This window comes from Catharus ustulatus, chromosome 1 (genome assembly GCF_009819885.2).
Source record: "Catharus ustulatus isolate bCatUst1 chromosome 1, bCatUst1.pri.v2, whole genome shotgun sequence".
Lineage (NCBI taxonomy): Eukaryota > Metazoa > Chordata > Aves > Passeriformes > Turdidae > Catharus > Catharus ustulatus.
In genome coordinates, this window is record NC_046221.1 from 17937490 (window position 1) to 17952327 (window position 14838).

Genomic DNA, 14838 nt, shown 5'->3' on the forward strand with positions numbered 1-14838 from the left:
GTTTCCAGCCTCACTGCTCTTCACTTTTTAGCTCTGGGAGAGTAAGGGATCCCTTCCAGCCATGTTTTCTTCACACTTGTATTTGTCAGATATCATAATACTCTTGACAGAAACTGTCTTAGATTATTGAGGGACGAGTAAACCACCGTGACAAGCTTACAAGTATGGTATGATTTACAGTCCAGTCTTCGATTTATGTCACTCTCTGTACTGGTAGATGAGCCTACAGGAAAGCAGCATTTCAGTTTATTACCTATGAGCAAAACCTGCCTTGCTCAGCAATCCACACAAGTTACGTGCCTTCCCACAATGCTTTAACTGCCCTCTGGTGTCTTCCCTCAAAAGAACAGCCTTTACTCCTGCCATCCATCAGCTGAGCAAAGTCTCCGAGACAAAATTCACCATCATAAAAGGAAATCTGGCTCACAGCTGGGCTGAATTCAACCCTGAGATATGGGAAGAATGCAGGAAGCAGAGCTGTCCACCTGTGCTGACACATCTCTCATGTCACTGTGCAGACAGAAGGGCACTGCCCCAAAGTAAAGGGCATCTCCATCAGCACATCCATTCAAATCCTCTGCCTGGAAAGCTACCACCACACAAACACAAACTTTTCAGCAAGATGGACCACTAAGGCAATAATATCTCTAGATTTCTTTCAACTAAGTCTGGCTTTACAGAGATGAAAATGTGAAAAAGCCTGTGTCTCCTGTCTGAAAATGAGGGTACAATCTTGTATTAAGTTCATTGCCAAATATTTTGCAGGCTTAGCAGGTAGTGTTTGCAACACCGGGTTTTAACCATTATTCAGCATTTCATGTCAGGGCTTGCATCCCTCTCCTTGCACATCTACTACACTCCCATCACACTTTTAGATCTTATGAAATAATTTCACCATTCCCGCCAAGTTACTCGTTATCCCATACCGAGTTAATTTCCAAAGCACAACCTGACATGCAAAAAATAAATGCTACCAAAGTCTTTACTTTTTCAACCCCAAACTATTTAAAGATGTTTTAAATCCAGATATGGAAAACACAGACTAAGCACAGAATGGAGAAGGGCTGGAGCAGGCTCTTACCCAGTGATCTTTCCTTTGTTTGGTTTGCTGACCGCACAACGGGAAGACTTGCCCGCGTGCGGCTGCCCCTCGAGAAGGGGGTTGGAGAATCACCTTCAGACATGGCCTCTAAGGAATCAGCAGATGCTTCAGAGAGGTGTTCTGTGTGCTCACCCAAATTGGGTTGTGGGCTTTGGGACAGCTTCGGGCTTCTTGTCTGCAAAACAGAGTATTTTCTGATTAGTATACTGAAACCAGAGTGTGGGAGGAAAAAAGAATCAAAGAGAAGGAAGGAGTCCAAACTTCTTCAAATACTGGTATGCTGGAGGTCACTGCTGTGTAGATTATTTAGGAAAAGTGTCCTTGGACATTCTACTGCAGTTTTTATAGTTGTATATCCACACTGCACATTTTGTAGCTAACAAGGCCCTGAGGATAAGACATGTGCTGAGGAGATGTACAGTAATGCCATTCTCCTTGTCCACACATACAAACACACATACACTGTAATTTTATCAAGTCTGCTAAGAAAAATCCTCTAAAAAGCAATACTGTAAGGGAGCTGTAAAGCTATTAATTTCAGTATCTTCTGCTGTGCCTTCTATGCAAGGTCCAGGTCATGCAGCAAAGCCAAAATAGCCATCCAACATTTCTAGTTGAAATCACAAACGATTACTTTATTTTTTGTTGCACCAGCATAAATCAGAACTGTCTTCATTAACTGACCAAATTAACTACGACTTTTACTGGGAAATCATACTAGTAAATTGATAAATACAGTTGCTGGGAAAAAACCCAACTCTTCCAGCATGGGAGAGATACGGTTTCATTTATGCACTTCTACCAATTCTTCACTGTAGGATCTGCCTAGTAAAAACACACTCAATAGGAAATAAAATATCCTGAACATTTTTTGCAAACTATAAATGACATTATATGCCCTTTCTACAAAACGGGGTTGCTTTAAGCATACTCAATACTGTGTAGTGAAACCCCCTCACAACCACATGTACTATTACTCTGGAAAAATAATTTCCTGGTCTCTCTCAATCAAACCATATCACAACAAACAGGAACATACAAAGTAGAAATTCAAAGCAAAGCAAGTTTACTAGGTTCCAAACCCGGTATGTAAATATGAATTTTACAGACGTCTATAATCAGCACCAGGCACAAGATATCATTAAAATTATATGTTTTTCTCTCCCCTATCATTTAAGGTCAGATGCTATTACGTTAAAAATCCCCTGTATCAAAATCAACTTCAACTCTAGGTTTGAAGATGCTGTCAAGATCCAAAAAAGATTATGATTCTTTCTGGAAAGCTAAACTAACTAATCTTGCTGACATCTGTTTCTTCCAGTGGTTTTTCAAGTGAAATGAAGAAAAGTCACTTCAGCAATAGCATGCATCACATAATATTCCTTATGTGACTTTGAATGTATGAAGAACCTCAGCTTTTATTACATCTTCATTAGCTAGCTGTAGATGGTTGTTCTGGTCAAGTTGTGCAGTTGCTCACAAATTACAATGAATTAGATATACCCCACAAGAAAGTAAATCCTCCAGAACACCTCACTTTCTAAATGCTAATATTAAAATAGTAGGTACTATCCAATGTCCTGCAATGAAATTGTTCAAGAGCATTGGATTTTACACAGGACTTAAAGCTAACAGCATTTGTTCTAAAGTATGCTTTGAAGTGTCTCTGACGTGGTCAGCACTAGTCTGCAAGTTGTAAATACAGGGACTTGTGCCAAGAAAGTTACAGAGGTGACAAGTGACCTGCAAACACAGAAAAGAATCTGATAAGTCAGTACTTTTTCATTCAACTTTCCAAAATGGCCTGTGAACCATCACTGCTGAAGTATTTTGTTTACACAGGCATATTACAGAAGTATTACCAAGTCAAGACATTACAGCTCTGTAGTTCCTTGTAGTGATTAAAAACTTATCTGTATAAATCCATTAATAGGGAGCTAGAAGGCATATAATTCTCCCTTTCTAGAAAACCATGACTAAAAGTAAAACAAGATTTTAAAGAAAAAAAATAAAGGCAACAAAATCAATCTGCAAAAGATCCTTCGTTTCAGAGCTTGTTGGGAAGGAGATTGCTTTTGTTCCTTTAAGAAAATACATACCAGATAAAAATATGGATCAAGCTTATTTTGCTTTTCTTTTGCTTATTTTTTTCTCTTAAATTTATAATAAAATAATCCTCAAATGTCATTTGAGACATGCAGTTGCATGTATACTGTTCACTGATAATATGAACGGATGTATATTTGAGCAGTAAGGGGACACTTCATTACCAAAATCAACAGACACAGATATAGCTGAGCAGTTGCCCAGCATGTCCTGTCAATGCACAAATGAAGCCAACCTCAGTGACACTGTGATTCTTTGGCTGTCCCTGGGGAAACGCTGTAGGACCTAAGACCCAGCATCCCAGAGCCCTACAGATGACATGGTGTCATTACTCTAGCTAAATCTGTTGGGTCTAGCTGAGATAATTTTCTCCAGAGCAATCCTCACAGTGTTGTACTTTGTATTGGTGGGTAGATAGGTGTTGATAGAACACCATTATTTCTGCTACTGTCGAGCAAGGCATGCACAGCATAAAAGCTCTCTCCAACATTCCCTCACTCACCCAGGAGACTGTGGGTGGGCAAGATCTTGGCAGAGGAAACAGCCAGAAGGGTTGAGCCCAAACGGACCAAAAGAATATTTCATACCATTTGATGACGGTTGAGCAATAAAAGCTAAGCAAAAGGAGGAGGAAAGGGACCATTTGTTATGGAACATTTGTCCTATGGAGCAACTGTTACATGTACTGGAGCCTGAAACCTCACTTCCTGGGAAATGCCTGGACATCACCTGCTGATGGTGAATAGAGAATACTTTGTTTACTTTTGTTTCCACATGTGGTCTTCGCTTTTTCTTTATTAAACTGCATTTATCTGAACACATGACATTTTTCTATCTTATTTTCTCCCCTGCACTCCAGCAGAGGAGCGGGGATGGAGTGGCTTGGTCGGTCAGCCAGGGTCAACCCACCCAACTAAAAAAGATCCCTTTTTGGCAGCCCTCATTCTCCACCATCAATATTGCAGCTTTCTGAAGCAATCCAGAGGCACATCATGGATTCTGATCAGATACAAAGCCCAGCCTTCCTCAATCCATCAGCTCAAATCCATAGGAGTTCCACTCTAGTAAGTGGAGTGGACACAAACATAAAGCCAATGCAAGCCACAAATGAGATCTACCAAATATACACATACAGTTTATGAAAAGCTTCAAGCTATTTATCATTCTCAACTCCTGTAAACATTACATTCCAGGATTCTGAATTTTAAACAGATTCTTAAAAAAATTCTCAAACTCAGCAACAACAGTGAATATTCAAGTAACTGAGCAATATGAGCACATATTTGATAGGAAAGCATTTTTATTATTGGCAACAAGCACTAAACTTGATGCTACATAATAATCAAGTGAATTCCTAGGTGTGACTTCTCAGGAAAACCAACCCATGCAGTGGAGAAGGAATCAGCAACACTTACAGAGCTGTAGCTACAAGTACTTGTAAAGATTTTTGAAGAAAACAGTGCAGAAACAAGGCAAATGTCAAATAAATACTTCATATGTAATGCCATATATATTTTTTCCACTGAATGTTCACTAACACGTAAATGCTTAAAATAATACTTCAGCAAGTGTAATTTTAAAGACTTTTCAGGAACTAGCATACAATACAAGCTTTCACAAAATAAATGTGGATTCCAATAGTCAATGTTTCAGAACCCAACTAGAGTCATAGTCTAGACTGTTGCTATGTGAGTCAGAATGGTGCTGTAGTAAAATCCCCTGAAATATCTAAGAGAGAAGCAAACTCAAGATATGCCCACTAAGGAACAGCATTATCCAAAATTAACGTGTAAATAGATACTCCACAGAGGCAGATAACCCCAAGGAAATGCTGGCACATTTTGAGCCACGTTGCAGATAAATGCCAGAAAACAGGAGGTTCAGAAGAAGGCAGCAGGTCTCTCTCCCCTCCTGCCAAGACCAGTTAGGTTACATTTCCTCAGCCAGCCATGGTCTTTCCCCCCAAGCCGTATGTTAGGAGGCACTCCCCTGCATGTTTCTTTGTGCAACAGGGCTCATCTTTCAGCCAGCTGAGTAGAGCTGACCCTCCTTAAGGACTTCTCTGATAAAAGATGTCTGTGCTACAAGATCATCAGAAAGGACACACCAAAAAAAGGATGGACAATTCTGATGCAGACTTACATGCAATTACACATTGCTTTTTGATAATTCTTTTACTTAGGATATGCTGTTTTATTTACAAGGATACAGATCCTTGTAACCTTTTCAGGGTATGTAATTAAGTGTAACACATGGAACTAGCAATTACAGAAGATCCAGTATCTTTCAACCACTCTTGGGATTTGACAAAGAATTAAAACTGCAGTTAATCATGCCTCATGACTGACATCTGTCTGCTACAGTTTGGCAAAAGAATTTTCAATACATCTGCTTTAGTCCTTTCACTGACTCGATAAGATAAAGAAAAAAGTGCAAGGCTCTTTAAATGCAGTAAAATTGCAAATAATTAGGAATGAAGTCTGAAAGTACCTGAATAATGAAAAGTGAAATACTGCAGATGCCAATGTAGTGAGCAGCCATGGAGTACCAGAGATTTTCATCAAGTTCTCTGCATGCCTCTGCCTCTCTGCTCACATTTGTCCACACTAATCCTCTCATGCTTTTGTTCTAGCTGGTTTTATGTTTCTGTTCTTCCTAGTGTACTTCTATGCTCATTTCCAGTTATTTTTTATACTAATCTATATAACAGAAACCTTTTTCCCCCTCTTCCTTTGTCCTGCAAATTTGCTTCACACATTTCCATAGACAAAACAGAACTCAGGAAAAAAAGATTGCACAACTTGAAGAAAGTTTTAATTTCATCTCTTGATCAATTCCCACTTTTTATTTCTTGTTTCCAGGAATTTCCTTAGCCCTTACCTTGACAGAAGCTTATCTATTCAGGAGAAGAATCTTATATATCTTGGAAGTTGCTAGCACTCCTGTCAGTGTACAAATGGTAAGCAAAGGTATCAAAAAATAAAACAGAGATAGTAAAATATATTTTTCCGATCATGTACTCTAGAGAAACAGCATAGGCAGCCCGTCTCCCCCCATGTTTAAGAGTCATCTTGACATTTCAAACAGAGAGGAAAAATCAGTAGAATAATGGAAGCCTACTCTTCTTGACCTTCAAGTAAACCACTTGTCCTGTGACATGTGCCAAAGATGGATACAGGATATGTGACAGACTGCAAATAGGCATATAAACAGCCTGTGTTTCATGTATGATGAGTTTATTAACTTTAATACTCTAAAGTATTGCCACAGCACATGAATTCTTACTACTGCAACAACACTTCATCACAATTGTGTCAGATCCACATTATTTTTGTCTGAAGGATGGATCTGCTTTTTCCACAGACACAGAGCCTTGGGGTTTCCATATTAACGAGCAGCAGGGTTTTACTTGTCTGGACATGCTATTAGTGACACTGTTCAAGAGAAAGTGAATACTACCCATGTTATCTCATTTTTAACCATTTTCCGTACTTTTCCACAGCACTTTCTCAGAAAAGTTAAATGCTTATACATGTCTGTATAAACTGAAGTTCATGTTACCTGTGTGCAACTGAAGTATTTGGATGCTCCATCTCACTGGGGGAATTGGGGTGGGGAGGTGACTCAGCAGCTGAATGCAACATTAAACCATCTCTCATGACAAGCTCACTTCTGTGCTTTTGGTGCTGTTTCACCATTAGAAGATGCAAAAATCGATGGCGTCTTTCTTTCAGCTGGAAATGGTACCATGCCAGGAGCAGCACATGCCAACATCCACGTTCTCCAGAGCTGCAGAGAGTGGGAGGGCAGCTGCCCACTCCCTTGCATGCAGATCCCGTAGGTGTTAGTTATACTCTTCCCTGATGCCTGCTCATGGACTAGCACGTCTCCAGCTTTCATGTCTCTATTTCAAACCCAAACTTTTCACTATTTTCTATTGAATCAACAACAACGAGTTACCAAGCCAGTTCTTTCTCACAAGCATCTCAGTTCAGTGGCAATATAGATTTCTGTGGTATGAACGGCCAGAATTATCCCGTTTGATAAGGAGAAACCCATGCCTGAGGCACGGCTGCCCACCACCCCTAGCACTGCAGCAAGGCACCCCACTTGCCTGGAGCTCCCTTGGCTTGGAGGCACGTCCGGCGCTGGATGCTGCCCGAGCTTGCCCCTTGCCGGCCTCCTGCAGCCCCCGGCGGGCCCGGGGGAGCCCAGCTCGCCATTCTCACCCTGCACTGATGCCAGCACAGCACAAGGCACAGAGCCCTCCCCTGGCCACCTGCCGTGCGCCCATTGAGCCAACTGCGAGTTCAGTGAACCTGAGCTACTGCCCCAGAACAGATTTCACATGCTCTGAGAAAGGGAGGAAGCAGACCCACAAGAACTTCTCCAAGTAAGGTAAAAGTAAGCGTTCCTCCTCCCCCCATGGTGAATGAGGAGGGGAAGATAACTCAGTCATCAGCACAAGTAATGCTCAGTCACAGCCATGCACTACTGTCACTGTGACAGCATCAGAGTGCTCCAGCGAGTGGTCACTTCACTCCATTTAGTGAATGTACTTGAAGCCAAAACTCCTCTCTGCTTAGGACAAGATCTTTATTACCATTCTGTATTCACTGATGCTGACCCCAGCTTCTTCCACTTAGAGGAAAAAAAACTTGTCTAATGATGTGACAGAGTTTATCTGCCATATTTTTAGGTTGTAATGATATTCAAATCATCCTAAAAATCTGCACGTTTTCCCACGAGCCTTGCTAGCTCCTGTTGGTGGCCAGCTGCATGCTCCCTGCTGTGGCAAGCTGCCAAAACTCATTTCTTTTAATCCTGAGTGCTCTGAATCACCAGGCAGGACATCCACAGGCTGCTCCCCCTTGGCAAGACCATGGCTTGCTCTTCAGCGGGTTGATCCCCAGAAAGAGTTTTTCATGAAACTCTGTTATAAATGACTAATATAAAACAACATTTTCAAACCTTTTTCTTTTTTTTTAACTGTAAGTACCTAGATAAATTGAAACCTGTTTTTCAGGAAAGCTGTGTGTTTATACTAAAGATATTCATTAGGAGCAATAAAAGCTGTAGGTGCTCAGCACTTATGCTGCCAGACCTCTTATTCATATGTTTAATTGCAGGAACTTGCATTTGAAAATGCTGCCCTAAGGAACTCAACAGCCTGTCTAAGAGCAGCTTAATTGGTCCAGACAAGTCCAGACTGAAATATGCAACATGCTGTGGCATCTCTTTGGAATACGTGTAATATCAGAAAACCCCAAGCCATCCACATTAAAGTGTAAAAATATTTTGCAGTGTGTTTCAATCTAAAGCCAAGGTTTTCTTTTTCTACAAATGCCTGCCTGAGATTTGAAGGTAGAAATGAAGTAAAACAACAGAGAAAACTATTAGTCACCCACTAATAAAAAGCAAAAATCAGACTTAATGAAAGAAATCTTTTAAATAAAATAATTTACCTCTCTGCTCCATTCTAATCCTTTGTCACATGAAGAATTTATTCATACATGAGAGTCAAATTTAAAAAGTCACGAATCACCTCACTATTCTTCCCTGCAAAGGGTTCTATGGGTCTGTCAATTTTCCTCAGAGCAAAATTTTGTCTTTCACAGTCTCTGCCATATTCTTGCATCGCAGCTTCAGTTTATTATTACTTTGTTTAAATAAGTTATCCATAAATTCCAGCTTGGACATCAGCATTTGTCTTAATTAAAACCTTATGGCAGTTTCAGTTGGAAGCTATTTTTCTTTTCCCTCCTGAAAAACTCTACTGTGAAGTATTCACAACCCAGCACGACCCTTTGTTCCATCCAGGAGATGGCTGCGTTTCATCAGCAGCGGGTGAGGTAACTCCTACCTACACAATCCCCAAAATCACCATGAGAACTGTGAAGATTAAAAGGGGTGATTTAAACAAAAACTGTCATTATGCTGATTAAAGGGGAAAGATCTCTACATGCTTTAAACCACATGCAAAAACTGAGGGGGGTGGAGAATATATAGCAGATGCCTAAATATACCTAGGGGATAGTGAGTTCTGATTCAAGATTATTTACCCATCCCTGTTCTCCCACACACATCCCTGAGGAAAACACGAGGAGGGTCTGTTTCTGTGATGTCTGTTTCCCAAAGCAAAGCAACACAATACAACGATCCTGGAAAAACCTGTTTTTCTGTGTTTCTACAAGCTGAGCAGGCGCTCTGCATGAACACAGTGTTTTACAAACACCCAAAGAAGAGCCCGATGGGCAGGGGCCAGTGATGGGAGCGAGGTGTGCAGGCAAGGCACAGCGGCCAGCCCCAGCAGGGACAGTGGCCCAGGACTGATCTGCAGCTGCCTCTACTCGTGGGAGTAAATGTGTTGTAGCACTTACTACAGCTTGCTGCTCTGGCACCTGCCAGAGTTAGGGGGCAGTCGCAGGAGAGAGGCTCTGGAAGCTTCTGCTGCTCCTCCCTCCCAACTTGTCACCTCGCTCTCTTGCTGCTTTTTCCCTCCCTCGAGGCCACCTTGGAGCATCCTTCCTGCTCTCCACACCTCAGCCTGTCCCACCCTTCCCTGTGGTTGGCATCTTTATTGACCTCCTTAGATGCTGACAGGGGAAACACAAATCAGATGCAAATGAGCTGCTGCCACCCTGCCTGCTCCGAGCCCTCCCACCACGTGTTATCCTGGTGCTTTTTTTGACTGTGGTACAAACCATGCAGAGGCACCTTTTATGTGTGCACCTACAAGGCCTGTCCACATTCACTGCCTCCCTGGGGGAAAAAGGCAGCTGTTGTAGACATCCATTCTGTATGATGTTACAAGCCATCCAGAAACGGAAGAGGAGCTCAACAGGATGAAAGGTGAGATACAGGTGACTTCAGACTTAAAATGTGCATGTAAGATAATTCTGCAAGTTGCAGAACTAAGATTTTTTTGCATATTCAATACAAAAATATTTACTGCTCTGCCCACAGAGCTGTCCTTAACTTTGGAGCAAGACTTTTACCTAAGCCATTCCCAAGTATGAATAAACAGAATTATAATGCAGGAACTGTGATAATGTTTATGAATCATTTACTTATCTAGGATCTCCCATTGAATTTTGGTGGATTTCAGAGAATCTAATACAAGAGCTTCATGTCTATCATGCCATTAAAGGAAAAGTCAGAATTAAAAAAATTGTCAGAGGACGCACATGCATCACGCTCCCATATGCAAGTAATCTATATGCATAATACTTCATTGCTGTGAAATACACAGAGACAAAGCATGCAGATTCATATTTATTTGAGAACTTTAGTTGTGAAGCAAGGCACACACAATTAAAGGGTAACAAACTCAATTCACAGCAGAGTGCAGAAAAAAGAAAGTACAGTACTAACTCTCTGAGAGGATTCAATTTTCATCATGTACCTTTGAATGTCAAGTTCTGAATGAAGGGAGACCAACATGCACTGCAAAACCTGTGGATCAGAGAGAAAAGAAGGGGAGGGGGAGAGATAATTGTTAACAGGAAAAGAAAAAGGAGAACAATAGAAGTTAAAAAAGAATAACCTGTACATAATGAAAATATACAGAATAAAGGAAGAGAAGAGAAGGGAAGGGAAGAGAAGAGAAGAGAAGAGAAGAGAAGAGAAGAGAAGAGAAGAGAAGAGAAGAGAAGAGAAGAGAAGAGAAGAGAAGAGAAGAGAAGAGAAGAGAAGAGAAGAGAAGAGAAGAGAAGAGAAGAGAAGAGAAGAGAAGAGAAGAGGACTGAAAAACAATGAAGGAAGTGTACATGTGGCAGAGAACAATATGCTCTATCAATACTTAATATGCAATATGCTCAGAACTCTTGCTGGACTCAGTTCAGATGTGCTACATGTGGTTGTATGTCAAAGAAACAAAGAATGCTCTAATACAACAGTTAATGGCTGAAAGCTGAGCCACAGAGATTCACATATATATATACATATATATATATATATATACTATAACTGAAAAATAACAAAACATTCTTCCTGAGAAATGATACAACTCTTGGTTGGAGTTAGCAGCAGTCATTACACTTTCATGTTCGTTTCACACTTACTACAGGGACATGGAATCCTTGAATCCTTCAAGCAGAGCTTAGAAATACTGTGTAATTCATGAGTAACCACAACTTAAAAAAGAATAAGATCAACTATAGTATGAATAAAAAGTCTTTGCCAATCACATATCTCTTTACTGTTCTACCTCTGATATTAAACCCCATAGAATGTGAGAATTTGCTAAAAGGAGTTTAAGGGCCAAAAAACCCAACTATTTTTTTCCTCCAACACATGAACAACATGCTAATTGGAGGGGAAATTGCCTACTGCTGTTTGAGTTCAAAGAGGTGGAGGTCCCGTATTTTCCTTAAACTTCATTTGCCTGTGGGTGGGGGTAAGGGAGATTTTTGTAGAGTGCTCTAAAAAACCTTCTCTAAGCAGTCAATTCCTCCTTCAACAGAGTCAGGCTCCCACAACTGCTGCTTCCCAGTTCAGAACATGCTGCTATTCATACCAGGCAAAGAAATGCAACTGCTTTAACAACAAGGACATCATTGTTAAAGAATCTTATTTAGCAAGTAATTATAATGCCAGCATCACAATTAAGAAAGTAATTCAAAAAACCTTTTGAATTTTACAAACCCAGAGGATATGAGCATGTGAGAGCTGATTCTGGGGATGAGATAAGCAACTTATAAGTATGCTATGATTTTTCATGCTTTTGTCCGTTGGATACTTTGGAAGGGCAGTACGATTTTATTTTAAAGAAAACAATAGATCATTTTTCTCCCTATGATAACTGCATCATTTAGAATTGTTCAAGTAAAATGTGATTTTTACAAATAAGCTATTTATGCAAACACAGTACAAATTAAATGTAGCCTTCCGGCAACAGCTGGAAACATTCCAGTTCCAAACCACGAAGACAAAACAGTCTGTTGCTAATGTCTCAGTAACACTGAAACTGTATTGGGGTTTTTCATGTTTATATAATGTTACCACCCCACATATGCAAACCTGAGAAACCCTCCTTGGCTTTTATTAAACAATTCTGTTTAAAAAGACAAAAAAAAAAAAGAAAGAAAATAAAGAAAATAAAAGGATTGCATAAGACCAAGTCCCTTCTCAATGCCAAACAGACAAGACTTCCATGCGACAAAAAAATCATCCTGCATGTTTGCTTGACATTCAGACATCATTACACATCAAGACAACACATCAGAAGAGACATTACTCTGCCCAATGGCAGCATTAAAAGTGTGCAACAGTCACCCTTCCTAAAGCCATTGCATAGCATCAACTTGAGCTACTTAACTTTCCTCAAACCTTGTCACCTCATGGAGGATTACAATTGTGTCACTTTTCTCTGGACTTTCCTAGTCCCAAAGGACCTGAAACATCAATAGTGACCTAAGGGTGGGTAAGGAAATGAAAATGTTTGAGGAAACCTACAACACTTCTCACTCTCAATCCAGAGAAAATGTTGCTTGTATCCCTCTTCTCATCACAACACGGTATTTATTTTAAAGCAAGTAGATAAATTAAGATATGCAGTTAAAATACATAAAATGAGTCCACCTTAGATCCAGAAGTCTCTCCCTCCTCCTGCAGGAATTGATCTGAAACCATATGGATATGCTGCCAGATTAGGAGCTAGTGTTCTGTGAATAAACACAGTCTTGCAGGAAAAAAGGAACCACACACGAATCCAGAACCACAACAGCAGTGCAGCAGGAGGCTTCTTCAACTCCTGCATGAAGTAGCAGCAGGAGACTAACAAGGTGTCCACAGTGTTACGTAGCAAACTTCAGATCTCCTAAAGAAGATCCAGACATGCCAGTGTGGGAGAAATATAATTAAGACCATTACTGCAGCCCACGTAAAGACCTTATTATGAATGAAATTTGAAGACATTTGGGTCTGAATCCAAACCTGAAGCATGGCTTCCTTTGGAACTTTCCAAAATATTTCTTCACTGTCTGCGTTTCTATCCAAACTCAACACCACACTGATGCCTTCATCAGCGCTCCACTAACCTCAGGGGTATTTAAAGATGGAAACTGAAAATGATCTCTTTTTTCCTTCTAGATTGTAGAGGAGTATGTTTTTTCCCATCTATCAGCATGCATATAGATATATATAGTCCACAATGATGGGAAATTATTCCAAGGAGAGCTTTGCAATTTCCAAGTGCAGCAAGGGATATGATCACGTTTCTGGGACAATCTCCTGTCTTCTGCTTCCTTCACCAACTCTGTCATTGTTCCAGAGAGACGAGGCATCAAAACAAGTACCCAGCATGAGGAGAGAAACAGGATGTTGGAGCAAATACCACAGAAGATTAAAAAGCCCTGGACTTGACTTACTAAGAAATAAAGAATTGTAGAGTGCAGAACACTCAACTAACGTGCTCTGAGCAACCTCTGCTGGCCAGCAGATGGGATCCCATGCTTTCTCCTAAATGGAGTTGTACAAAGCCTGATTTCATTCTCATCTATGAGTGCAGAACCTTAGCTGGCTTGAATGAACATTACTTGACCAGCTCAAACAGTGCAAGGAAAACCTGTGAAAGATGGGCCTGCCACATCCCAATGAGATGGAAAAAAAGACAGGGATTTCCACTTTCTGGTAACCAAATACCTTCAAAGCACAGAGGCTCCTGTTGAAACTAGTGTTTTGTTTTTATGAGTTGTGGAAGCAAATACTCAGAATACAAGAGGCACCAACGCTTGTACATGTTGGACTGGCAGGCAAAGAAACAGATTAATACATACTTTATATGTCTGTATAAAGTAATACATTAAAAATCAACAAAAGAGCATAAGTAGTTTCCTCTAGAAAAAGGTAGAAAATACTAGAGGCCAAGAAGAGTGGAAGCTGGGGCTGGGACACAACAGACTAGGAAATGGTTGCAGCGTGTCACTACTGGCAGGTATGAGCAGGAAGGGGCGTTACATTTGAGAAAATTTTGGGAGCCAGACATCATTGTAATGAGAAGAGTACCAGAGACAAAGGAAACAGCTGCAAAACATGTTGCTTTTGAACTTTAAACCTAAATGGAGCAAGTGGTGGCCCCGGAAAAAAGTGCAGAAGGCTAAGAGTCAGGAGGAAAGCAAAGTTTTCCAGGAATGTGCTGAATGTCATCAAAGATATAAGAAAAGTCTGGTGAATACCACTTGTAAGGTAGTGCCCAAAGGAATACACAGCAGCTTAGGGAGGACAAGGATTAATACCTTGGGGCTGACTGACTGTATTAGTCATTATCCCAGGGCTCTCAAAACAAGGGTTAATGAACTGCAAGTCTGCCTTGTGGGATCTGCTTGCTAAGCAGATCAAAGGAACGTATTCACCATTTTAAACAGGATCAGACCTGTTGAACACTGAAATTCTGAGTCTCCAGAGGAAAACGCAGATGCTTGAGACATTTGTGTTGATGATTTAGTAGGAGACATCTGTCCCCCTGAGTCAGTCTGAAATAATGTCACAGAAGGGTGTTAGGAGCACAATGTGCTCCCTCCGCAGGAATGCAGCACTGCTGTTCTGGCTGGCAGTGACATACAAGCTGAAATGCCTTTTCACTGGCAGTGCTGCAAACAGGAGTATGTTAAGTTTTCCCTTTTTTTTTC

The 14838-nt window shown here is 40.7% G+C and overlaps 1 protein-coding gene across 2 annotated transcripts in view; it reads right to left on the minus strand.

The window, feature by feature from the left end:
• The window catches only part of KIAA1217 (KIAA1217 ortholog), a 234233-nt gene that overhangs the window by 97650 nt on the left and 121745 nt on the right, over window positions 1-14838 (minus strand). For both annotated transcript variants that reach the window (XM_042779128.1, XM_033054271.2), the window contains exon 3: window positions 1082-1277. In XM_042779128.1, coding sequence (XP_042635062.1) covers window positions 1082-1277 — 196 coding nt within the window. The remainder of the gene's footprint in view (window positions 1-1081; window positions 1278-14838) is intronic.